We start from the raw sequence: 27874 nt of genomic DNA on the forward strand, positions 1-27874 counted from the left end.
TAAGATTAATCCAAGAAGGTCCAATAAAATATGAAACAATAGTGGTAGAACATTGAGGGCCTACAGCCTATGCTCCATTGTTGGACCAGACACAGCCCTAGTATATAGCATTGAGCTCCTACAGCCTAACAGGCCTCCATCAGTAGTTCCTCCATCAGTGGACTAAGCACAGCCCTATTATTCGCAACTCTAGATCTTCACCTCTCATGATGGTGTACATTTATGAGCATTTGCATGCGAGTACATCATTGTCGCACACCAACCTTATAAAACCCCTTGAATAAACACGGACCTTTCTATAGGACGATGCAGCGGAATCATTGAATGTTTTCCATTTTGTCAGAAGCTCAAGGCTTAGACTTGCAAGTTAATGTAATTTTTCATGTGTAATTTCTTGCTTTTTCGAAAGTGGAGATTAAATGTAATATTTTTCCCCATGTAGCTTTTATGTTTTATTAATGAAGCTATGAGAATAAGCTTTTGTTGTATCTTAAAGCATATGCCTTCAGTTCCTAGCATTTATACGAATTGTTATAGCCACCTACTATTACATTGTTAGTGATAATTACTACCACTCTTAATGTGGAAAAACAACATGTTTTTAAGAGCCAGTTTGCCGACAGCGTTTGCTCATAAGGCTTATTTCTGTTATAGGATTCTACAGTTAGACGACAATTAGTGTAGCTCATTTAGAAATTAAATGCATTTCACTCTGCTCCCAGGGGCGGTTCCTGAGCATAACGTGTTAAATAGTTTATCCAGAGGACCTGGCATTTCCATTTGAGCATTATGGGTGTTTTTCCATTGTTAGACTGTAAAAAGATAAAGAAAACGGATCTGTAAGCTGTAGTTTGAGGTATATATTTGGACAACCTGGTGACACTAAGTTTGGACTACACTGAAATACCTAGCCCTGGGATCTTTTGGTCTATAGTGTTGTGATATTGTCTTTCTTTTGGATTGTTCACTTTCTATGTTGTGAAGCAAAAGATCAGAAAACCCATCATCTCTGTTTGTGAATGTTGACCGACATTCGTTTCGGTTCTTCCCCAAACTCTGTCCTGGTGGAGAAACCGGAGACTTGACAACCATGGCGACTTGTAAACACTGTCGCACAAAACTGTGCATGTTGAGATGAATCAGTTTTTGACCTGAGTCTGTGTAGACGTGAGTTGTCCGTGTAGATGTGAGTCAACGTCTCCTCCGGACTGCCTGGATGGAAGCCTCCCTGAATCCCCGCAGTACAATGTAGAAACATGATGCTGTGCGACTGTCACTGGACAAAGAGGAGTCGCAGTGACGCGAGTGAGATGGCGTGCGAGCAGATGGTGGACTGTGACGGTGAGGTCATCTTTTTAGCAGTGGGTTATGAGCCCACCCTGACGATAGACTTGTCAATGTTTTTCCAACATGCAGCGGCTTTCAGCTCAGGGTTTATACTGTTTGTCCAGCTTACAATTAGAATGTCTTATTTTTTATTTATAGCCAGAACCAGCTGTGCTATACAGGCACAGTAATATTGTGTTATCGCTGAGTCATCTTCTTTGCATCCTTCATATCCACCACATAGGGCAGGTGCTGGTGCAAGGTTAGCGCTCACGTGTAATCTAGGAGGGTGGTAATGGTAGGTTTGGAGCGTTCACATGGGCTGAGCTCAGTGTGGTGATGGTTTGTTAGCGCACTGCAGGGGTCACTAATCTTTTTGAACCTGAGAGCCACTTCAAAGGGTACTGAGTATTACCAAGGGCTGCTTGTTTTATACAAACTTCCTGAATAACAAAGTTGCGCAGGTCACCTCCAATGATGATAATAATAATAATGCATTTTAACATTTATGAACAATAGAATCAAATCGGCATCATTGCAAGTGTCGTTGCATCATAAAGAACATCAACACAATTGTGACTCCATGGTGACTAGTGCTATTTTTAGAACATGCCCTGCAGGTAGGGATGACCAGCACGGGACTCGAGGCCCAATACTGTGCTCATGTACTGATGCAACCACCCGATGCCACTATACGCAACCTGGCGTAACGTTGAAGGGCCAGTGAACCCAGCCAAGTCATTTGTCATATATGATCGTCAACGTGGTATAATCTATGTATCGCCGTTACTGACATAAGTCCCCGATTTAGAGAAAAGAGGGGGAGCTCTGCCAGGGCAGTGGTTGACTGCGGCGTCCGAGAGGAGGTTTAGCTTTTCGGGGAACGTATAGTATACCGCTACGTGTGTTTGGATGCTGAAGCTCCAACTGAGCAGCGAATTGTTATTTTTTTTAAATTTTATGCCGGACACCTATAGTATGTTGCCAGGATGTGTGGCGCATTTCATCTACAACAAAGATCATTATAATGCGCATAACAGTTGCACAGGACACAACTAGCTGCGGGGACTCACGTCGTCCCTGTGGCCGACCAGGTGCCAACGGGCACCGTGTTGGCCACCCCTGGTTGAGAGCGTTAAGAGGGACTGAGCTCAGGGGTTGGTACGGTGAGGGTGGGGTTAGAGCGTTAAGAGGGACTGAGCTCAGGGGTTGGTACGGTGATGATGGTGTTAGAGCGTTAACATGGGCTCTGGTGTCTCATAGTCCCGCAGTGGAACCAGCAGGCTAGGCTCTGGTTGTTAGAGACGAAGAGGCTGGGGGGAGGGGAAATGGATGATGCTAAACGGAAGCCCCCCCCTTCGCTCTCCGTTCCCTGTGAGGAATGAGAAGATTATAGAGCGGGAGGCTACCGCTATTACAGGTTGTTGGGCGACGAGTGTCGCGATGAGTTGTGGGCCCTGAATACTAAGGAGACCTCTTGCTATTCCCTAGCTAGACTGCACGGTTCCACGGAGGTGGAGGCTCTACTCCACCCGGGGCTCCACAGAAGGCGGCTCCATGCTCTAATGCCTTCTGTCACGTGTGATGGAGTGGGCCTGGTGGGATCAGCGGTGCCCCCTGCCCTCTCCTACCTGTCTCCCACCGGGGTGGGGGGGGGGGGCACTCGGGCGCTGGCACTCGTCCGCATTGGGAATTTTTTTGTCCTGGTAGCCATGCATAATTCATTCACATCTAAAAGAGGAAAAGAAAAGAGGAGAGACAGATGGGTACAGTTTTGTCAACCAGCAAAGCTCTGTTTTGCCTTGTTATCATAACCGAATATGTGATAATTGGCGGAAGCGACGTGTGAGGAAATGGATGGAAATGGGGCACGGTTGGGTTTGCCTCCAACGTCTCTTATCTAGCGAATAACGTAAGGAGGACGAGTAGCACTGCGTCAATATGCGTACTGGCTTTGATGTTATGCTTTTCCCTGGTCGTTTGCGATTGAATTGAAACTGATGTGTGATGCTTTGTGTAATTTCTTAATATATATGCATATGCAATGCTGGGTGACATGCAAATAACTTTCCATCTTCGATGTTTCTCAAATGTCCTGCAAAAGCCACTTTAGCTCAACAAGTTTTTTGAGAAAATTTGACTTATGCCTTTTGCTTTAAGTGAATAATTACTATGAAAGTACGCTGGGCACGTTATTCCCAAATGTAGGATGGAAAAATGTGGCTTTAAATTGGCTCGGTGTGCAGCATTTTCCTTTTCACATCCAGCGAGTTGGTCGCCGGGGCAGCCTTGAGACCGAGTCTGAGTGGTTCAGTCTTCTCCTGGAGAAACCTCTCAGCCATAGTTGTGATTCCTCTCACGCAGTATTTCAGGAAGGACCACCGCAGAGAGGTCTTGTTACGCTCCCGGGAGTACCACACACACACACACACACACACACACACACACACACACACACACACACACACACACACACACACACACACACACACACACACACACACACACACACACACACACACACACACACACACACATCTCCATGCAGAGCCAGACAGAGATGGACTCAATGTGTAAAGCCAGAGAGAAAACCAGAAGCATGGAGAGGACTGGGAAAACAATGGGAGATGCATGGGGAGAGGCATGAACCAGTGGCCCAAGAGGAGCAGACAGGGAGATAGAAAGAAATGGATTAAGGCTGCAGGAGAACCTGCCCCCGATAATGCAGAGACGGTGTTCTGGCTGATGGGCCCTTGGTCAGACATGTTGTCACTCTGGATGAACTCTGTAGCACTCTGTAAACCACTGGAAGCTCTATTGTAAGACGGGCATTGCAGACATGCTAGCGGTTAAAAGCATTGCTGTGCAATCGCCAAAAGAAACCCCAAGACTGTATTTAATGCTGGGTGTTTCCTCTGCCTCGTTGCGTTCTCTGTTGATATATTATATTTTTGCTGTTTTTATATTTTCTGTTTTAAATAATGTCTTTTTTTTTCTTTGTTTTCAGGGTAAACTCAGATTACATTAGGCTGAAAGGGAGTGTTTTTATTGGAGGAGTTCAATCTAATGATTAATGCCAATTTGTTCAGTCAATCTATTCCGTTTTATTAGTCTCACAAATGAGACTTTAGATTAACATCTTAAGTCTGATCATGGCTGACGAGCTCAAATATGGGTTTCGCTTTCTTTCGCTTCATATTGGTTTCAACTAATCGTGTAGCTGGAGGCGTGGCTATGTAACCTCATAATTGGCGAACAAAATAACAGCCAGCAGTAGTGAACAGTAAAGAAGTGCCTGTAAAGGTTTCAAATCAAACCCTTGTAGATAAACCACTGGAGAATTATGCTTATTAAAATCTGCTTCCAGGTTCCTCAAGTCTTCTTAGTAGAAAGGTAACAGGAAACTAGGGCTAACTCCGGTCCTTGCGTTTGTTGGTTTTCCGCCCAGGCTCTGTGCAGAAGTTTTGCTATAACATGTTGGGAGTGCTGGATCTGACATTTCCATTTTATTTATGTCACCTGAAGCTCTGCGGAGTTCCTCAACAGCCCCTTCAGCCTATAGAATAGAAGTTGAACTACAGCACAACGCTTTAAGACTGAGCGATTAACGAGTTGTCTGGGAGCGCCCTGCTCGTTTACTTTGTATATTGCCTAGCGATTGTAATACTTGCACTTGGTTCTATGAACATTTTTACTGTACCGACAGCGATATATTGTTTCACTTCTTATGACAAATGTACTTATTGTAACAAATGCACTTTTTGTAAGTCGCTTTGGATAAAAGCGTCTGCTAAATGCCCTAAATCTAAATCTAAATCTAAATCTATTTTGCAACAGTGTTTGTGATTTAGCGCACCTTCCAAGCTGCTGTGTTGCACTTTCACCTTCAGGCTGACATTGAGGGCTAAATAGTCTTTGGCGTGAAACCACTTATCACTTTAACTTGAAAGGAGAAATGTATTTCTTCTTTCTCATTAAAGCTATATTGGTCAGTCAACTGTAATCTATTCTGATGTGGGCGTACTAGGGGTCACACAGATTTTACCCTATTTATGGTTAATGAAAAACTTATTTAGGCAATTCAATCTAAGCCCAGAGAAGCTGTCCAATGATGATCAATATGGATATGATGTGTTATCAATAAATGAATGATAACACATTAACTACTTTCTGACTTCACAATTCAGCTAGTTGTGAAAAATATAGATTTCAAAACGCAATGCAGTATGGAGGGATCACTCGACTCAGACTCAAGTCAAGCTAAGCTACGAAATAAGCCTAGCTTATTCCTCCCTATTTCGTATTCTCTCAGTCACCCCTCATTTTTCAATTTCCAGTATCTGCTCCCAAGATCTCAGATTAATCTCACACAGGAGCCAGGGTCCAAGGTCCATTGCCAGCCCATCTTGAACGTCTTCCTTAAATCCCAGATTCATTAGTAATCTCTAGGCATGCGGGGGGAAGCAGAGGCAATATGAGTTGCAGTACCCTGGCTGGAGTCCAGGGCTTGTGTGGATATACCAAGACCTTAAGGACAGGAGGCAGACTGTTCCAGGACACTTCCCCCCGTGCACCAAAGGCTCCTCACGTTCCCTCTATCTCCATCCGTTTCTCTTTATTCTCCATCACAGGCGCTTCCTTTCTTAATAGGTGTGCTTATGTGCCCAGGAACCAACAGCCCATGGTGTACCATCATATTATGCCTGGTAAAGGGCCATTACTTTTATGAATGCACTGTAGGGATATGGTGCAGGTGTAAACACACCCCACAGTTAGTCTGAAGCAAGGCTCTGTGCAACTTTGGCATAGCCTTCATGCATGCTCTGTTGGTGGTTATCACCTCTGGTAAAAGCCTGCTATACAGTTGCTCTGGTCTATTGAATGAATAATAATGAGTAGGAACCCGGGCGTGGACAGCTAGACAAATCTATTCTTGACAGCACTGTTGAGGGTAAACCAAGAACGTGGGCTGTCGATTTGAGTAATAAATCAACGTGTGTGTGTGTGTGTGTGTGTGTGGTTTGAATTACCATCAACGTTCTCCATCTCCCTTCTCTTCAGTCCCTCCTATGAAACTTGAATCAGCATCGTGTCACGGTTCAATCGCCACAAGGTTTTGCAGGCACATCATGGCTGGCCTTGGGAACCAATTGCTACAGCATTTACAACTGTATTTATGTTAATGGTGAAATAATTTAGAAATTAGAAACACATTTATTTTTCTGTTCCCTGCTGAATTAGTTCAAGTAATTTCTACCGTTTCATGGAAAGGTCTTGAATGGAGATTCATATTTTCACTTGAAAATATGAATGCAAGGACTTGATGCTTTTGCCTTTTTTAGGTCTTATAACTGAAATTCTTGAATGACAGCTTTGAGCTGAATGCCTTCTCAGCAAAAAAGCTGTCAACCGTATCCCCAAACTTGTTATGTGTTCATCTTCACATACTCTCACCAGTTTCTTTTGGGAACCAAGCAATTTTTTCTGGATTTTTTTCTGGATTCAATTTAATCACTAGTACATAGTAGCCAAAGTACTACCACTATGACAACCCACAATGCATCAGGCTAGCGCATTTCCAATTGTTTAGGTGTTTCTTTATCTCGGGCCTCAAGCGTGAAGTCAGGGCCATCTTGGACCAGGGCTAGAGACGGCTTGTTTCTTAGCTGCGCCTGCCTTCATAGTCCACCTGTATGCCCACACATCTCATTATCCCCGGCATCTCCTCCCTCCTCCCCCCTCCCCGCTCTCCATCGGGGTTAATACGAGATGTGTTTTTCCTATGCCGAGGGTCTGTAGATTACTATGGCTGATTGCTGCTGCTGATGAGAAAATGGATGTGTTCTGATTGTGGCAAATGTAGAGCAGAGATAATTTTGTCCGATTTTCTTTTTACTGTAGTCTGAAAATCCGACATTTATGTTGCAAAATCGGCACGTCTCTTAGATTATAAGTGACGTGCCGATTTTGCAACATAAATGTATGAAATGTCTAAGACTTTAGAGGTTTGCTTCAAAGGAACTAAATTTCAGTAAATGCTCATCTTGAATTGCTTGGAATGGACACAGATGGTATTGGGATTGTAATTGATCTTCTGTTGGTCTAACAATTATCATTAATAAAAGACAAGAAGACCCCATACGTTGTTTAGATGACACATTTGCAAGAATTTTCCCATTATTTTTGGTTTCAACGATCAACCACAATTTTTATTCTATAATTTGTATTTATTTCCCCTCGGTGAAACATTGACACTTGGTCATGATTTAAGGAGGGTTGAATACTTCTATAGTATTGCTTTGAAGTGTTGCTCCCACATGTTAAATGAGTCGTATTATATAAAGCTTACTTGACGTAAAAAAAAAATATATATTTTATTTTCTGTTTCTCCAACCCCTTTTCCTTGTCACCAGTGACCTGATTGTCTCCTTTTCTTAAATGTTTCATGGTCAATAAAGCTGTAAGGTCTTTATCTCTGTTACACAGTCCTCATAGTGACCGGCCCATTTCCAGGGTTCTGCTCGGTTTCAGACCCCCCTGGTGGTTTGGAGGTCTCTGGGTGACCTGGCTGACTGCATGGTGTTGTGATGGCTTCACCCGGGTTGAACCTTCTGATCAGGAGCGCTGTGTTGAGCTAGACCTAGCTGGGGGACCGCCCCATCCCAGTCAAGCTGTGAGCATCAAACAGTGTTCCACATGAACATCATCGCTGTGTGTCGCGCCACTGGAGCCTTTCTCCTAATTTGCATGATGTACGTTGCATACATTTTTTTTGGGGGGGGAATATGAATTTCCATGGATGTTTTTATTATGTGTTTCTCTAGTGTTTCTCGAAACAACTTTGGAAGATTCAACTCCTCCTGAGACAAAATGTTGCTGGACAACCACAAGAAGAATAGGATTGCTCATGCTTCTATCATTGACACTTGGACTCACTGTTTACTCATTACTAAATGTATTTAGTTACCGCCCTCATTTACACTTGGTAGTGTTAAGTATTTCAGCAGTCAGCCATGTCAATCAGCTATGGTTTAGGAAACAAGTAAAAGCAGGTATGTTGTTGTGTGCTCCTCCTGGCACAGGCGGGGGTGTGTGGGGGCTTTAAAGGTCATTGTGTTCTCTGTGTGGGAGCCTATAGATAGATGGGTGTTGTGATCTCTATCTCACTTTCATTACAAGTCTATCAGGCCCCTGCAGGATCCTGATGAAAGTCCTTCCCAGACAATTGATGCTGTGGATAACAGGGGAAGGGGGTGGGGGTAAAGGTCACCCGCGTGCTACTGCACACCCTGTAGACTGTGCAAGGCTTCAGTTAGATCTGACAGCTGATTGATTGTTTGGAAAATGCTGTTGAAGTGGGGGGGGCTGTGTGTGTGTGTGTGTGTGTGTGTGTGTGTGTGTGTGTGTGTGTGTGTGTGTGTGTTAGGCACATCTGGCCATTCTGTGGAGGAAGAAAGATATTGGTATGGAGGGAATGCAACACAGACTCTAAAGCAATTCATTAATTTCCCCCCACGTTTCCCCCCACATATATTTTCCGCATTATTTGTACACACACACACAGATACATTGCCTGCATGAGTAGCCATGGCTGTCTTTTTTTTTTGCATTTCTCTTCTGTTTGCTATTTCAACCAATCAAGCGCAAGCAGTGGCACAAATACGGATGGCGTAATTTGGCCTGTTTTCAATCTCATCTCCAGGGATTTTTTTTTACAAGCTGCCTTATGAAGGCTAAATTACTTCAATGCTGAACGGGCGAGGGGAAGTAAAAGAGCTCATACCTCCTATAGAGTTGTACTAAACCACTTATTTCAAGCTAAAATGGATTAGAGACGAAGGATACAAAGGCGAAACGCCTTGGTGCTCGACTTAATGGAGCCACAGCTCTGGGGGAGCCCTCGCCTTGCCTGTAATTGAACTTATCGTTGTTTAAAAGAGCTGGCATAGCTTTAACGGCAGACATATTCAGAGGAGAATTGGCCTTTGTTTACTCACGAGATGATAAAGATGGCACGTCTTCATTGTGGCTCTTGTCCCCGGGTCTACCCTCCCGGTACGACTCCACAGACTACTGATGCCTTTCTTTTCACCGTCGTCGTAGCCATTGTGCGTGTTCCTCCGGCAGGTCAAAGGCGTTGGGGAGTCAGCGGGGCCGCATTCAGGAGTGTATCAACGTCAGCACGGAGCGCTTCTGTAATGCTCGGCGCGTTGCTCAGAACGAAGCCTTACCCCGATAGGTTTATAATGAAAAGAACCCGCATGTCATCGCAGCACACGCATGTAAATGAAACCCCCCCGTTCCCCTTTGCTGCTCAGACATATGGACATGGTTTGGCCCAGCCATGGCTCACTGGGCCTGGGAAGAGTCACAATGACATATTTGTTTGTCGCCGGGCCAGGTAGCAAGTATTAGTTGGCGCACGTCCAAATGGACAACAGCAGTGGGATGCAGGTGTGAAGGACTAGCACACTTCCATGTACGCACATGGAATATGGAAGACACACCAAGACACAGACACACACACACACACACACACACACACACACACACACACACACACACACACACACACACACACACACACACACACACACAGCGTGGTACCCTCCTGGAGGGTGGTCTAATTACAGCCGGGGATAAAGGTACTTGAGAGAGTCCGGGGAAGGAACAGGGGGTGGAAGTAATAATAAAAAGCAGCCTTGTGCAGCACAAAGCCCCCTCCAACCAGGCCGAGTGGCCGACAGCAGGGCATGCTGGGGGATCTGGCACCCCGCCCATCCTCTCAGACCCAGGCGTCCATTATCGGACCCTGAGACAGAACAACCCAGAGTTTTTGGGGAGGGGTACCTTCAAGGCACAGTCATCTGCTGGCCAGGAGTTCAGCAAAACGTGTGAATACATATTTGAAATGGGCCCCAAGGAAATCATGGACATAAAATCAACTGGGCCCTGAACCTTTCTATTTTACAGCATAACATGTTATTTTTGGCTGTAATCGTGGGTAAACTAGGCTACTTCCCATAATTGGGTTTTGATTGGTTTATTCTTTACTTTGCTCCCTAGAGGAGTGCTATTGGCCAATGCAGTGGCCTACCCCCGCAGTAGCCAATAGGAGAGGCTGCAGAGGAACATGAATCCAGTCTGGACCCATGCAGTAGAAACTCGCAGAGTCTATACTACATGTTTACCATAGACTCGGTTAACAGGTTGGCAAACACGTTTTCACATGTTTGGGAAAGCGTTAATGATTTAATACACACAGACAATAATGAGGGTATGCTCTCATACCCTCAGACATACGGAGACTACAGAGCGCTTCCCCTTTTTTATTGCTTTTTAAATTAAATCTGGACTTTAAAACATCTCTACTCCATGGCACCCTATCTTTGATGAACAGAGTGTTGTGAGTCCTTCAGACTTCTACCTTTTGGTAGAATTTGGTTACCAAGCAACTGAATCCTTTGTTTTCCAAAGCTGAGGTATCTTCCTATATTTTCTGACGGGTGACCTTATGCATTTTTTAATGGTTGCCTTTTAAAGTTCAAATAAAGGGATATTCAGACAGCCTTCGACTTGTATGCAACATGAATAACTACTTGGGTCAACTGTATTATAACAATGCTAGATTTACATGCATAGAAAGGATCTTTCATCTTTCATCAATCGAATCAGGCAAATTGTTCAGTGTGTTGAGGTTCACTTTGTTCAAGTTTCTATGGGAATAGTGTTGCTCAAGGACACCTCAGCAGGCCATAAGGTTAGATACATTGGGCCTTAAGCCCAGAGATCAAAGATTCTCTCTCCCGCCTTTGCTCGCTCTCTCCCTCCTCGCTCTCTCTCCCCATGCTGTTCTGCTTTGTCCTTGCAAGCAGCAGTCGGAGCCGTTGCCAAGGTGCTTCCACGGCCAGGCTAGCGTGATTTGAGCAGAGGTCACCATAGGGGATGTCTGGCATGTTTCTGTTGTCTCCTTGGCTATTATGGTGTCTCTGCAGAGCACAGCGGCCCTTTTCTCTAATGCCATGTGGGCGCTATTTCAGTCACATGATTTCCTCCAACAAAATAATAGTTCTGTAAGAAATGTCTCTAGTGGGCTTCAGCTGTGGTTGTTTCTGAAGGCTTGTAAAGGTTGCTCAAACCACAGAGAGAGAAACCAACATGACTCCCGCTGTAGAAACTATAGGCTGATCATCTGTTGGCCATGTGTATTCTTGATTGACGATAAGCTCAGTGAACACGATTGTTTCAATCAGTCTTGTCTTATAAGGAATGCTGGAATGAAATCCTTATTTTCAATCTATTATGGTGGGTAGAGGTGGTCTAAGAAGTCTTCATTTCGGATCTGTTTAGAGAGATGAAATTCTTCAAAATCATTTCTTCCTTCTTCAGCCAAAACCATTTCTTTAAAGCCAAAGAAATGTTCTTTTGGATCACACAGTAATTTATAAAACACAAAGCCGTTTAGACTAGCACTGTTTTTGTCATTTTATCAGCCATAACATTACTGAATTAACATCTTGATGTCAAATAATAAATGACATTAAATTCAATCTCACGCTCAGACCATAGAACTAGCTTTTGCTCAACTGTTTTGAACAATCTCGCGGATCAATGATCCCTTGTCAGTGTGTTGACCGCTTGAACTCTCTCCTTCTCCGTCTAACAGAGGAAGAACATCCACCTGCTGCTGAACGTGTTCCTGCTGGCCGCCTGGGGCGCCGTGCTGCTGGTCTGCCGACTCTACTGGATGGGCAACAAACCCCCCAACTTCTCCAACTCTGACAACCCGGCGGCGGACTCCCCCTCGCTCCTCGCCAGGACTCTCACCTTCTTCTACCTTCCTTCTGTCAACGTTTGGCTCCTCCTCTGCCCGGACACCCTCAGCTTTGATTGGTCCATGGACGCCCTGCCTTTGATCAGAAGCTTAGCTGATTGGAGGAACCTTCAAACGCTGGCCTTCTATTCGGGATTGCTTGCGCTGGCCTGGTTTGGCCTGCGAACGCCACCCCAGAAGGCCAAGGGCAAGGAAACCAACGGCAAAGCGCATTGTACTTCCAACGGCCGCAATGGACACAGCAATAGCAATGGACACGGCTACCACTGCGGTGACCAGGAGCAGACCAATCACCAGCACCCAGAGACACCCCACGTGAGCAGTGCCCAGAACGGCACCCGAACACCTCACCAAGCCGGCACTCTGTTCCCCACTACTGAAAACGTGGTGGTGCTCTCGCTGGGCCTGATGGCTATTCCCTTCCTGCCCGCCACCAACCTCTTCTTCTATGTGGGCTTTGTGGTGGCGGAGAGAGTACTGTACATCCCCAGCATGGGCTTCTGCCTGCTGGTGGCGGTGGGGATGAGGTCCCTGTACGTGCGTCTGCCTCGACGGGGCTACAGGACAGCGTTGCTGGGCTGCAGTGCGGCCCTCGTCCTGATGTTTGGTGTCAGAACCATGTTGAGGAACCGGGACTGGCGGAACGAAGAGATGCTCTACAAATCAGGGATTTACGTTAATCCTGCTAAAGGTGGGACCTTTTATTGTGGTTTGTTAAGCTCACACACACACCCACACACTATCAGGTGTTGATACTCACTCATTTGTTAAATACACACCGGCTACAAAAACAAGTGTGTCTGAGTAGTGTGCCAAACAGCATCCAACACTTGTGGACCAAGTGTGGAATGCAATTAAGCGTGGATTCTGTCGAAGCCTATTTTAGCCATTACTAATTATGGTTAAAGCTGTTTTTAATCCTCCACTTTACATCCTATCATTAACCTATTGCCAATTATAATAATGAGTTGAATATTGGAGTACTACTTGAGAATTCTCCACACGCGTCTTCTCCATTTAATCCAATATTAATCCGACATCTGATTTAGCGCCCCTCCGTCTGCCAATCCCCTTGGACTGAACCCAACACGACTAAACTGTGCAGGAGGGCATGCATCCCAGACCCTCACTGGCAGCCTGTTGAGTCATGGGACGAAGTGATGTGGAGGAGCGAGTCAGCGAGACGGTCGGGACTCGCTGCCTAAAAGTAATCTCTGCAGACAGGAGGTGTGGAGGCAGCACAGCTGTTTGTCCTGGCAGGTCCTCGTCATACAAGCGCTGCAACACAGCGACTGCAAGCTGCTCTAATGTACATAGTGTGGGACTCTGGTGAACCATCTCCTCAAAACCTGCCTCCCGTCGCGGGCACTACACGAGCCAAAAGGAACGGTTAGACGGTGGAAGAGAGAACGAAAAACAACCGCAACTCAATCATTTTTCTCATTTACATGTACTCGCCTGACCGACGCACGCGCTACCGCACGCTGGAAGTGGTGTTAGCAGCTGTGCGTTATATTACGATTTCCTTACACAAGACTGTGTGTATGTATTCAATATCAATATTTATCCTGTAGATGAATAGTCCTCTGGTGCGTGAGCTCATTCAGCCATCTGAGGTCCTGTCAGCAGCCGTCCCGGCGCCAGATGTCCGAGCGTCTGCAGGATCAACATTTGTCTTGGTCGCGTCTCCGTAGCAGTGAGCGATGAAGGCAGGGAGACAGACTGGCTCATTCTTTGGGGTGATGGAGAGCAGTCCTGATGGTGTCTTCATCCCCTGTTAACATACCTGTTCTGTCCTGCGGCAGCGTGGGGGAACCTGGGCAACGTGCTGAAGAACCAGGGCAAGATGGAGGAGGCCGAGCAGGCCTACCGCAACGCCCTTTATTACCGGAGGAACATGGCCGACATGCTGTACAACCTGTGAGTTAGCCCTGCCGCCTTTTGTATTTGCACCCTTGTATGTTAATCGTATATGTCATATTCATATTTCACTTTCACCTTGTCCGTCATTTTGACTTCGGGCCATCCCTTTTTCTGTAAACGTTTAAAAACCTCTTAGATCCCATGGGATAACATTTCTAAAAATCAATAGTATTCTGTCACGTTTGTTCACACACACACGTGCCAGTTTCCGGATGCTTAGAGGTGTGCGTAATGATTTGACCGTACCTCCCCTTTCAACACCATCGTCAGCCTCTGATCCGGGGCCCCAGAGGAAATGCTGTCTTGTGTTCTCCAGTAGGGCCTCCCTGACAGTGTGTAGACTGTTTTGTTCTACATCGTTGTTCGTCAGCCTTAGGGGAACCGTAGATCCAGTCACGGCCCACAGACGCTGCAACCTGCATTAATCAACAACCCTTTAACATTGAATTCCTTTGTAACAACAATGTATTTGTGTTACTTGAGAAGGCCTTGCTAACTCCTCCCCCTCCTGGCCTCCTCAGCGGTCTGCTGCTGCAGGAGAACAGCAAGCCCTCGGAGGCGCTCCACTACTATAAGCTGGCCATTGGGAGCCGGCCAACTCTGGCTTGTAAGTAATAACCTTTTATTTTCAGTTTATGGGCAATCTAGAGCTCTTTGCGCTGTGTCCGGGCACCAATGAATGATCTGGGGTTATGAACCAGTAAATGGGTTCTGAACCACTGAATGGGTTCTGAACCAGTGAATGTGACCTGGGTGTCTGAACCAGTGAATGGGTTCTGAACCAGTGAATGTGACCTGGGCGTCTGAACCAGTGAATGGGTTCTGAACAAGTGAATGTGACCTGGGCGTCTGAACCAGTGAATGGATTCTGAGCCAGTGAATGGATTCTGAGCCAGTCAATTGACCTGAGGTTACGAACCAGTAAATGACCTGTGGTTATGAACCAGTGGATGTGACCTGGGGTTATGAACCAGGGGATGTGACCTGGGGTTCCGAACCAGGGGATGTGACCCGGGCTTCTGAACCAGTGGATGTGACCCGGGCTTCTGAACCAGTAAATTAACTGGGGTTAAGAACCATTAAATGTGACCTGGGGTTCTGAAGCAGTGAATTTGTTCTGGGGTTCTAAACCAGTGAATGGGTTCTGAACCAGTGAATGGGTTCTGAACCAGTCAATTGACCTGAGGTTACGAACCAGTAAATGACCTGTGGTTATGAACCAGTGGATGTGACCTGGGGTTATGAACCAGGGGATGTGACCTGGGGTTCCGAACCAGGGGATGTGACCCGGGCTTCTGAACCAGTGGATGTGACCCGGGCTTCTGAACCAGTGGATGTGACCTGGGCTTCTGAACCAGTGGATGTGACCTGGGGTTATGAACCAGGGGATGTGACCTGGGGTTCCGAACCAGGGGATGTGACCAGGGGTTATGAACCAGTGGATGTGACCTGGGGTTATGAACCAGGGGATGTGACCAGGGGTTATGAACCAGTGGATGTGACCTGGGGTTATGAACCAGGGGATGTGACCTGGGCTTCTGAAACAGTGGATGTGACCTGGGGTTATGAACCAGGGGATGTGACCTGGGGTTCCGAACCAGGGGATGTGACCTGGGGTTATGAACCAGGGGATGTGACCAGGGGTTATGAACCAGTGGATGTGACCTGGGCTTCTGAACCAGGGGATGTGACCTGGGCTTCTGAACCAGGGGATGTGACCTGGGCTTCTGAACCAGGGGATGTGACCTGGGCTTCTGAACCAGGGGATGTGACCTGGGGTTATGAACCAGTGGATGTGACCTGGGGTTATGAACCAGGGGATGTGACCTGGGGTTATGAACCAGGGGATGTGACCTGGGCTTCTGAACCAGGGGATGTGACCTGGGGTTATGAACCAGGGGATGTGACCTGGGGATATGAACCAGGGGATGTGACCTGGGGTTATGAACCAGGGGATGTGACCTGGGGTTATGAACCAGGGGATGTGACCTGGGGTTATGAACCAGGGGATGTGACCTGGGGTTTGAGTGGCAGTAGGCTTGGTGACAACATCCTCATGATTGAGTTAAAGATACAGCAGCTCGTGGACCAACCAACTGATTGACTACATCGTGTTTCAAACACTACATATTTTATAATGTTCATTAATCCAGGTTTTTGTTTTTTTTCTGACGATTTCCACTTAAACAAAAGACAATTTCCTGTTCATTTTCTCCTATTTCTCCTATTTTCTATTGGCTGGGACCAACTCAGCCAGCCAGGGTCACGCTGGGCTTAAACGCAATCTCTTTTCCTGATTAGTATAAATTGGTCCTATTCCTCACTGATCACGCTGTTAATGAGCTCCCGACGTTCCCGACGTTCGCCAAGGAAGGATGAACACAGAGTCTTTAAGGTCCCTTCCTTGCTTCCCCAGATTGATGTTGCGCCAAATCGAAATCCCGGAAACACTATAACAATTGCCTTTGCCGTTCAATCATCCAATCTATCTGAGCTGATAACAAGGTTAATTAATAAGCCTTAATAGCAGGGACAGGAAAGACAGAATGACATTGTGACTGTAGAAAACATGCTTTATCCTTTCAAGGCTGGGCCATTACTCGCTGCCTAATGAATGTATTTGAGTGGGTGGTTATCAGGGCTGCAGCCTTTCTGCTCTGGGATTATAAGGTTTTGGGTGAGTGAGAGGGGTTTTGGAGTGTTGATAGTAAAATCCTTGTTAACAAAGAGAGATATGGGCGTGCCAACATTTTGTTACAGTTATAGTATGTTATTTTATTGATAACAGTATTAAAATAACTATCATTCAGCAATGACTAAATATATATGAAAAGATTGCAATTAATCAATTGCAATTAATTCAAAAGTTTGGGGTCACTCAGAAATGTCTTTATTTTTGAAAGAAAAGTAGTTTTTTTCAATGAAGATAGCTTAATGAGTAAATTAATCAGAAATACAGTCTAGACACTGTTAATGTTGTAAATGTCTATTCTAGCTGGAAACTGCACATTTTTAATGGAATATCTACATATGTGTACAAAGGGCCAATTCTAGCAACCATCACTCCTGTTTTCTAATGGTACATTGTTTAACTAATCGTGTTAAAAGGCAAATTGAAGATTAGAAATCGCTTATGCGATTTTTTGAGCGCAGCTGAAAACTGTCGAATAAAAGTGAGTTTTCAGGGAAAACATGAAATTGTCTCGGTGAGCCCAAACTTTTGAACGGTAGCGTATTTTCGGGTTAATTTAAGCAGCGAGCAATTTTAAATGTTACCCATTGCGACTTCAATTTTATTAAGTTGTATTCAGATTCAATGAATGGTTTTATGGTTCCATTTGTTTACAATTGTTCATAACCATTATAATATGAACATCAAAAAGGACTATTTTTCAAAATAAGTACCCCCTGAAAACCTTCAAGTACCGCTAAGGGTTATTTTACCCCCATCTGACAAACACTGCTCTAAGGGATACGTATAAGACTGAAAGTAAATCTCACAAAAAGTCCTCGACTACTTGTAGTACTTGGAGTTGAGGAGGTATTACGCAAGAAACTAACATCCGAAAGAGGAGCTTCACTAGACGAGACAGCCTTTGAAAACCAGTGCTTCAACGTTCTCCCGCCCCCGCTTTGGCTGGCACGGAGCCATCCACCGCCAAAGCGGGGATAAGCTGATCGATCCAGTATTAGTCAATGTATTCCAACATCCAGTCGGTCAACTCCACCGAGGCTAATTACTCTGCAGCCACTTATTTATAATTTTATGGTGTGTTTCATTGTAGAGCCCAGGGCTGTAACAATGCAACTATACATAACACCCCCAAGAGTATTACAGAGGTCAGGGAACACAAGGAAACAAAGGGTGGATTAGCATTTTTCTGCAGAAGTATTTTTCCTAACGCTGGCGCCCCTTCTGTCTCTCCTGGGTCCACAGCGGCCTACTTGAACACGGGCATTGTCCAGATGAACCAGGGCCGGCTGGACGAGGCCAAGCGCACCTTCCTGACCTGCGCCGACATCCCCGACGAGAACCTCAAAGACCCCCACGCGCACAAGAGCTCCGTCACCAGCTGCCTGTACAACCTGGGCAAGCTGCTGCACGAGACGGGGCACCAGGAGGTAGGGGCGCATCAGTACAACCGCACACGGTGCTCCACCAGGGGGAGGCAGGACCAGGACCAGGGGAGGCAGGACCAGGACCAGGACAGGGGGAGGCAGGACCAGGACCAGGGGGAGGCAGGACCAGGACCAGGGGGAGGGGGAGGCAGGACCAGGACCAGGACCAGGACCAGGGGGAGGGGGAGGCAGGACCAGGGGGAGGGGGAGGCAGGACCAGGACCAGGACAGGGGGAGGCAGGACCAGGACCAGGGGGAGGCAGGACCAGGACCAGGGGGAGGCAGGACCAGGACCAGGACCAGGACCAGGGGGAGGCAGGACCAGGACAGGGGGAGGCAGGACCAGGACCAGGAGGAGGCAGGACCAGGACCAGGACCAGGGGGAGGCAGGACCAGGACCAGGACCAGGGGGAGGCAGGACCAGGACCAGGGGGAGGCAGGACCAGGACCAGGACCAGGGGGAGGCAGGACCAGGACCAGGACCAGGGGGAGGCAGGACCAGGACCAGGGGGAGGCAGGACCAGGACCAGGGGGAGGCAGGACCAGGACCAGGACCAGGGGGAGGCAGGACCAGGACCAGGACCAGGGGGAGGCAGGACCAGGACCAGGGGGAGGCAGGACCAGGACCAGGACCAGGGGGAGGCAGGACCAGGACCAGGGGGAGGCAGGACCAGGACCAGGGGGAGGCAGGACCAGGACCAGGACCAGGGGGAGGCAGGACCAGGACCAGGACCAGGGGGAGGCAGGACCAGGACCAGGGGGAGGCAGGACCAGGACCAGGGGGAGGCAGGACCAGGACCAGGACCAGGGGGAGGCAGGACCAGGACCAGGACCAGGGGGAGGCAGTCTCAAAATGTGTTAAAGTGTGCTCGTAGGCAACAAGTCCACCAAAAATCCCCAGGGACCAACCTCCGTTCTTTTGCCCTTCTATTGTCTCCCCCCCCTCTCAAACACATACACCCACACGTACTTGCTTTGGGGCTTCGGTCCTTTGACGCCGATGAGTGAATTTGCGCTCCACCCCCGCTCACCCCTAGTGCCCAGAGCCGGGGTGCTCTTCCTGTTTGTGTCCCCTTCCCCCCGGCTCCTCAACCTTCCTTGTAAGCATGAAACGCGGTTCCAAGAGGCACCACAGAAGCTTTGTGCTCCAGAGTCAATACGTGACACCACTCTGGTCGTCTTAATGTTTCTCTAACAGGCGTGACGCCAAGGATAGAAGCTTGTTTTTCTGTTGACCACCCTCTCGGCGACCCCCCAATTCCACGCTGCGTTTTCACAGCAACCGAGTTCACGGCGCAGGGGGTGGGTGGAGGGCTCGAGTTAACCCCAACTCCAGCCTTCCTTTCTGGCTTTAACGCTCCCCCATTCCTTTGTTTGATCCATATAGGAGGCCCTCTCTGTGTACAAGGAAGCAGTGCAGAAGATGCCCAGACAATTTGCACCTCAGAGCCTGTACAACATGATGGGTAAGTGTAGTGTGTGTGGATGTATCCATGGAAAAGGGACCTGTTTGTTCTTTCGGCAGAGGGAAACTGTGCTTGTGGCATGTTCGGATGAAATGAGGGCTTACTGTGTACAGCTCGCCTTCGGTCAATGGACAATACATCTCAATCTGTTTGGTGCCTTTCCAAAAAAAGAAGCCTTGTGCCTGAGCTTTAGTTTTTTAGTTCTCGCTAAGGTATGAAAATATGAAAGAAATATGTGGAAACAGCATTGAACCCATTGAATTTAAATGATGTGACCATTTCACTGGAAGACTGTTCAACAGCTTTATCTGCTCCAAAAAAAACGTATTGTTTGCATTTCAACTCTAAAGAAACAGCTGTAGCTTAGTATTGCCATCTGAGATTTCTAAATAATAATAATATCCATTTCAAATGACACCAACTCATTTCCCTCCCTGATGCTTATCACCCTGAAAGATACGGCCTCCCCAGTCTCCACAACAGTCTCAGATGTCTTGCGCTGCATCTTATTATAGCAGCCCCCCCCCCCCCCCCTCTCTCCCTCATGCTCCCTCTAAATATGTGCATTCTTACCCCGTTGTAATCCGTATCCCGGCATTCCACCGGACTCAGTTTGTTAGTGCGTTGGCCAAATGCATACTGACAGAGGTGCTGAGATTACGTCAAAACGTTGACTGAAAGTCCGCTCACCGTAATGGAGCATGATTGGCCGGACAGGAGGGAGGCTGCAGGCCCCTGGCACCGCCGGCCCGGTGTGTGTTCCCGCACAAAGGCTTGGTTTCACATTTGGCACACCTGCTCGTGTCCGTTCCCGGAGCCCCACACGCTGCTAGCCGGGCGCGGAGCAGCGGGACCGGGTGGCGGTTGGCTGGCGGTGGTGGCGGGCTCCACCTCCCAGCCCCCGCTGGTCCCTCTCCAACACTCTGGTGGCTCGGGGAATGCTACGTCTCCTTTGGGCTCAGGGTAGCTGCTTATTGCACATGTTTCCGCTAATCTCAGACAGGGCACCGCCTGAAACACAGCCAACCTATAAGGCCGTGAGTCAATCAGCTAAAGCAAGCAGTTTGTACAGTAATCAGTAGTGTTGCGTTTTGGTTCGTTTTGCCGTACCCAAATACGGTGAATCATGTACGCAAAACTTTGTTTATCTGCTTTTGGAGATACCCTGCGGTCTAAGCCAAATTGCTAACAGATATCAATATACCAGTGGAACAAATGTGGCCAAGCAATCTGCTGGCACATTGGAACTTCAAAGCTGATGAATAAGATTAAAGTAATTGTAAAGTTTTATAAAAGAAAGAAAATGAGTCACTTTATTGCTTTTGGATGGTTTTTGGTTTATGGATTTTATGTGAATTTATCTAAAGCACGAGCTAAACTGATAAATAACATAATGAAAGAACTTTAACTTTACTTAAAAAAAAACAATAGCATGCACAATTTGCATTAGCGTTAATATGCAGCATCATGGAATCTTGAACGATATAATGTCGTTTTTGATCGTAAATTGGCACTGACACTATTCATATTTATTACAATTGATCTTCTTTCTTCAGCTCATTACGAAAGTTGCTGAGTTTCCAAGACTCCAGCCCACCTGCGTCTTATCCTAAATTCCTATCAGTTGAAATATTAGTTGGTATCCCCCGAGAATTAGAGTCTCAAATCCCCTAGATAAGATAGCTTAGCCCCTTTCCTCTAACAAAGTGCAGTATCTGGGTGAGGACTGCAACAAAAGCCCTGTTACAAGTCAAAGAGCAAGGGGGGATGCCTGTCACATCCCCCCAGCTCCTCTCCTTTCACTTTATTACAGTTTGGATATTGTTTTGGCTGTGTTGTACCCTATTACCAACCACCGAGTCAAAGTAATACCAAGCCCTGCAATAACACCCGTGTAAAGGGTGGGATCTGAAGAGGTCAGTGTTTGCACAGGTGTCAGCCGACAGCAGTATCTGAGCTGGCCATGGAGGAGGAGGGGGTATCAGATGTTGTCTGACAGATTACAGAGCACATTGATGCTCTTGTCATTAGGGTATGTGTAATAACATCGGACAAGACAAATAGGCACATCTGTTCGGAAATCAGGGCTGCTCGCAAGCGGCGGGACATTCACAGACAGCGAACAAAAGGGCCAACGATATCTACATACTTGGCGCTTGCCCTTGTTTTTTTCATCTATAGATGATATAGTTTATATAAATTGATTTAAAAAAAAAAAATCACTAATCACTTACTTACCTTACACTGTGGCAACGTGTTTGGTTGAACTCAAGATGTGGTAAAGTTGGTTACTTATGGTTAGGTTACTCCTGAAACAGCATTTTAACGGGTTTAATATTTTTGGTTTCAGGCCCAAACGGCTTGAACCCAGGGCCTCTCGGGTTGACCTCACCTTTATTGGATTCCTAGGTAGAACAATAGGGTGATGTGTGAAATCTTAACCTCGGACTGCCTGACCCCTGACCCCTGACCTGACCCTTCCTCCCTCTCAGGAGAGGCCTACATAAGGCTTAACAAGCTGGAGGAGGCGGGGCACTGGTACCGGGAGTCCCTTAGAGCCAAGCCCGATCACATTCCCGCTCACCTGACCTACGGGAAACTCCTGGCTCTGAAGGTAAGCCTGTCTCTTGGTTAAGAACTTCATCTACAGCCAAGCTATTCACCACCGCTTGGTTCAAATACCTTCACCCTTCACACAGTTGTCCCCCAACTGGAACCCCTGGATTTGTTCTCTTGTCACAGCCAGCTTTTTCTTAGAAGCTGTCACCTAAACTTTCCTTTCTAGCAATTTCTTCCCCACTAATTCTGAATAACTAACTTATCATTAGATGCAACCTATGACATGCAAAGGGCGATCATGTGAGCAGAGAGCACTGTCTTTGACTTGGATACAGACAGGGAGGCGACATGTGCAATGCCTCTGACATTTAGTCAGAGCATCTTGTCTCGCTCAACAGAGATGACATTCTGGCAGTGTTATATGAATGACCTGCACTTTAATGAGAAAAGAAAGGGCCTTTGTGTGTGTGTGTGTGTGTGTGTTGGGGGGGGGGGGGGGGGGGTCTAGTGGGAGGCTGTTGATTTGGACCTGGTCATGCGGGGCAGGGTCATACAGTGAAGAATGCGAACAAGAGAGGAGGACGTCGCTCCTGGGAGAAGGGGAGGGCTCTGTGGCGGACTGAAGGCCAGTTCAGGCAGTGGGGTGAACTCAGGTAAACAGAGGCAGAGAGGGTGGTCCTTAGGGAGGCCAAAGGGCAGGCAAGGGGGTTTCTTCTCATTTTTCAGACACTCCTTCATGACAGACTCTGCTCTACCTGATTGATATTTGGTAGAGAGACAGGATTGTGTTCTAGAGCCCCTTTGAGTGTCTTGTTAAAGTGTGTTTCTTGTCTTGTTTTGTCATTGTCTTGTTACACACACATCTACTGATGCTTTCGATAGCATTCCGTTTGAACAACTGGTTTCAGGATAAAATGTCCTAGATTGCAATGCCAGGCTGAAACAAGCACCCGCCCAAAAAATAGCAATTTCTTAATGGAGAGGGTTCACTTGCACTCGTCCTAATGGACCATGAACAGGGAATTAGTCACTAGAGAATGTGTTATTGATTTTCAGCTGAGAGTTTGGACCTGCAAGGGTGAATCCATCCTTGTCTTTTATGATAGTTGTAATGGCTTCGGTGACCTTTCCAGCGTAAGTAAAATGAAGTTAAGAAGTAAATTGATCAGTCTTATAGCAATTTATCCTTGAAGGAAAACTAAAGAAGTGCCATGAAACTGTGACAGAACCGTTTGTCTTCACTAAATTTTGTAGAGAAGAACTCTCCCTTTTACTCTTTATTAAAATGTCAAATTTCTCTAGTGGAGTTAACTCGTATCTATGACAGCTTTCTTACAGCATAAGTGAACCCCTGTTACAGCTTGAATTTGAGCACTGAATAAATCAAAAGGTTTTTGAGAGTTCTGGGAAGGCAGGGGGCCGCCGCGTTAGCTCCACGGTCTCGACCCACGGCGACTCTGTGATACGTCTGTAGGTTAGTACATACGTTGAGTATGAGGGTTATAATGAGGAATGTATTCTATGACACATACAGAGAACTCTAACCCGTTCTCTGTTCAGGACCATAGAGGAAATACTAACCCTTAAAACCCACAACACTTGGTTCCCTTGCACTTTAATACGTGACCAGAACCAGAGCAGGAAGTTGACGTATCTTGACGGGCTCTGTCAGCTGATCACCACACTCTTACCCCCATCACCAACCCTTCCCCACCCATCCCATCTGTCCAACCCCCGTCAGCATAGAGGGAGCCCCCGTGCGACCTGAGGTTCTAGGGCCACAGTCCGGTGGGGGAGATTCAGTTGAATGTTTTGGAAAAGAGCAGAGGTGAGGCCAAAGCCCAGGTATGGGTATGGATGAGCTAAGGAGATAACAGAATGAAGAAGGATGAGGTGAGGGGAAGAAAAGGCAGGTGGAGGTGAGCCAGCAGAAGACCTAAGCCAGCTAGATGTTCAGAGGTGGACCATAGAGATCAGACCAGGAAATGAGAGTGATTACCATCGGTTCCACTCTCTGGCCTCGTGTGCAACAGCAGAAGCGGCAGACACCCCAGGGTGCCAGGATATATAGCAGTGTCTCTACGCTGAAGCCTCTGGGAATGGGCACAGGAACACTGAGGTCTGAGGGAGTTGGATTCGTAATGATATCATTTCCTCAGCTAATCCAACCCAGGTTCTGTTTGGGACAACCTTAGTGAGTAAGTAGGGCTGTGTATGTTTTGTGTCATATGTCACATAATTAGGTACCAATCATGCACTCAATATGTTTAGGTCTATGGTTTAAGCATTGCTTCTTAGGTGGTAGTGTATTTGACTGCTGAGTAAGTTTTGAAATTAGTTTGAAACCTTAACCGAAAATGTTTTTCTTTAGGCAAATAGAAAATAATTATCTGTTGAGGAGGCTGGCCATGCCTTCAATGTATAGCTGATGAACATGAACAACTCCCCATTTTAGGAGATTAAAGATTTCGCAGACTTTCTCTCAATGTAATACACTTTACTACCATTGAATTTCCTCATATGTTTCATAAGGCAAGACATCGATCCACATACTACTGTGAGTCATCTCATTGTTTGAACACTGAAGGCCAATGTTATTCTAAACCAGCTGCACCTCGAGTCTGCACTTAGCTCTCTCTGTGAAGGGTGAATGCAAAGTAAATATATTATGAACCATGATGGCCACTTGGACACCGTTGGCTGTGTAAAATATAAACTTGGCGTGGTCTTGATTTTTGTCTGCATCATAGCTTTGAACACTCAAATACACTTTAAGTCTTGGCTCATGATGCACTGGGTATGTATATGTCTTTATACGGTGTCACATGCTAGCCAGCTCTCTCCTTTCTTCCACAATGGATTTGGATTTTGCTTTGTTGTCTTTCGCAAGCTCATGTATTACAAAAAATACATTTTGAGATATTCTTTGTAGTCTTACAATATGTAGTTCTCTGTTCCTTTGTGGAGCATTTCTTTTCCTGCTTCTCTCATTGCTATTCTCACTCTAACCTCCCATTTCATCATTGGTCTCTGTGAATGAGCAGGACTCTTTGTTAATTGCACAGGTCACAGCAGCTTCACAGTAGAAATAACGTATATAATAGATTGTGTCCTACACCCTGCACAGCAAGGCCGGCCAAGCATGACGTCTTGTACATTGGCTGGATAACAGATGTTTCAAATGTTTTTAATTAAAAAAATGAAATGAAATGTAAATGCCATCCCTGTGGCTCGGACAGGCTCATTAGCTACAGCGGGTAGGATTTGAGGATTTGTAGATATTTTCATTGAAACACAGTCTTTGAATCCACCCTAACAATATAATAAATCTGTCTATTTCACTCTCCCTCTCTCTTTCCCATTCTCTGCCTCTATTTCTCTCTCAGGGACAAAAAGCAGAAGCAGAGAAGTATTTTCTGAAGGCCATTCAGCTCGATCCGACAAAGGGCAACTGTTACATGCATTATGGTAAGTGTTCATTAGTGGTCGTCAACTTCGATTGATTTTCTTACAAATATATCACATGCTGTGTTCCACCATTCCCCACTATCTTCCATTGTCTACTCCTGAAAGAAGAAGAGAATTAAAATGTGCCCTGTTACTGAACTGATTTCAAAACAAAAGCTACCTGATTGCCGTTTCCAGTTCCTATGTTCTGGACCATGATCATAAGCACAAAGACCAATAAGTGCTGTGACACATATACTCCTTTGCCATCTTTTCTTTCTTCATTTTGGAATGGCATAGAAGTGAGCATAGTGAGCTCCCGGTAGAAGGTACAAGGTACATTTACACCAAAGTCACGGCGGACGACCCAGTTCCCTCCTCCTGTCTCCCTGGTGACAGGTGCAGTTGTAATTAGTGGCATGCCAACGGTGTGTGCTCAGGACTCAAGTGGACTTGTCTTTCTCTTTTACTCTTTTCTTCAAAATCAGCCATTTCCTCTCACCTTTTTTACCTTTACAAAATGCTTAGTGTGAATATGCTCCAATGTCAGCAGTACTTTTTGAGGTGGCGTATAGTTTACTCCATGGCCTTGGGCTTTTGGTCCAATACACTGTCTCTTTGTTTCATGTAAACATACATGTTGGCAGGCCTTGAAGGCAAAATGTCACCTAGTCCCCCTGATATGTTTTGGCGTTTCCTTAAAAGCGTTGCCGTTTCATGATGAATAATTCAATGCCGTTGATAGGGTTTCGCCGTGCGTTTGGAACTGAGCAAATCTCTTGGTAAGGGTAGCCTGAACCCAGTGATGGTTTATTAGGTACGGTTGTAAAATGATTTCTAAAGAATGAGAAAATGTAATGCTAATGATAACATAATAAAGTAATTCATTGAATGTTGTAAATATCGTGAAGTACTAACTCAATTAAACCATTTGTCTTTGATAGATGCAGTACATCTACAGATATGCGATATGTAAAAGTGGTTTACTGGTCATGTTTTCTAATTTGATACGCATGTTTCTCCCGCCAAGTGCCAGACTCATGCACCACAGTTATTAGGGAAGGTAGGCTGGTTTCCTCTCAGTCTAGTGGGGCTGAACACAGTCCAAAGGGTATTGAATCACCCTTTTTTAAAGAATGTGTTTTCTTGACTGCCTGTTATCTGGATTCAGAATTCCACAATAGCCCCAGGATTTGACTTTTCTCCCAAGCACACAATCTCGGTAAACCGCAATACTCCATTTGGGAATAATCCCTGAACACAACAAGCACACACACACACGTATCACCATCATGTATTTAAACACGTTTGTCTGAGAGATGGCCAAGGAGTGATAGCTTGCTGCGGCTAATATCTAGTGTTTCATCAGACGATCGCTGGGAGCTGACAGGGCTGGCTCGGTTTAGCCAGGGCTCAAGGCGACACCAGACGGCCATGTTTCCTCCCTCTAGCACGATGCTCACCCCCCTCTCTCTCTCCGCCCGCCAGGTCAGTTTCTGTTGGAGGAATCGCGTCCGTTGGAGGCTGCAGACATGGCGGAGAGGGCGGCCTCGCTGGACAGCGGCGAGTTTGACGTGGTGTTCAGCGCAGCCCACATGTTCCGGTGAGTCTCAGAGATGGACGGTGGAGGAACTTGAGGTTCCATAGATTGCATGCTTTTCTGTAACGAGTGACAAGTGAGTTTTAAAATAAGGTCTGATTTTAATTCTGGTCTGAATCCTTGGGTCTCATGAGGAGATGGCAAAGCGCTGTGTAGTGAGCACCGGAGGGAGCGAGGGCGCTGTCTCCAGCGTTCATCCGGGAGCTTACGGTGTTCGCTGGCCTGTGTGATTTAGTTGGCTCTACCTTGTAATCCTATCGTCTCGCCGCAGTGCCAGCAAAACAGCTTCTGATTCTCTATATTCTCCTCTTTTGCCTCATTCTCCCTTTCCTCACACGCTCTACCCCTCTCCTCCCTCGGCTCTCTCTCTCTCTGGCTCTCCTCGCCTCGCTGTCTGCTGTTTCTGGCTTGTGGCTGGCGTTCTGCGTCCAAATCAGCGCAGAGTTCAGTTGACAAGTCGAAATGAGAGTTCTCCTGGAATGCACATGCTGCTGTATTTCTCAACGAGAGCCACGGATGGAGAATGGTAAATAGCGCCATGTGCCAGTGTACAGTATGCTGCCGCACGTACCAAAGCAGTTCCATGCCAACAATATTATT

The 27874-nt window shown here is 46.5% G+C and overlaps 1 protein-coding gene across 1 annotated transcript in view; it reads left to right on the forward strand.

Annotated features, from left to right (window-relative positions):
* tmtc2b (transmembrane O-mannosyltransferase targeting cadherins 2b) overlaps nt 1-27874 on the forward strand; it is a gene marked incomplete at both ends in the record, with an annotated part of 68076 nt that overhangs the window by 32656 nt on the left and 7546 nt on the right. The window contains 8 exons of the mRNA XM_079743933.1: nt 11993-12851; nt 13966-14080; nt 14605-14690; nt 18021-18205; nt 19590-19668; nt 22161-22282; nt 25614-25695; nt 27163-27277. Of these exons, the coding sequence (XP_079600059.1) occupies nt 11993-12851; nt 13966-14080; nt 14605-14690; nt 18021-18205; nt 19590-19668; nt 22161-22282; nt 25614-25695; nt 27163-27277 (1643 nt within the window). The remainder of the gene's footprint in view (nt 1-11992; nt 12852-13965; nt 14081-14604; nt 14691-18020; nt 18206-19589; nt 19669-22160; nt 22283-25613; nt 25696-27162; nt 27278-27874) is intronic.

This window comes from Pollachius pollachius, assembly GCF_949987615.1.
Source record: "Pollachius pollachius genome assembly, chromosome: 9".
Classification (NCBI taxonomy): domain Eukaryota; kingdom Metazoa; phylum Chordata; class Actinopteri; order Gadiformes; family Gadidae; genus Pollachius; species Pollachius pollachius.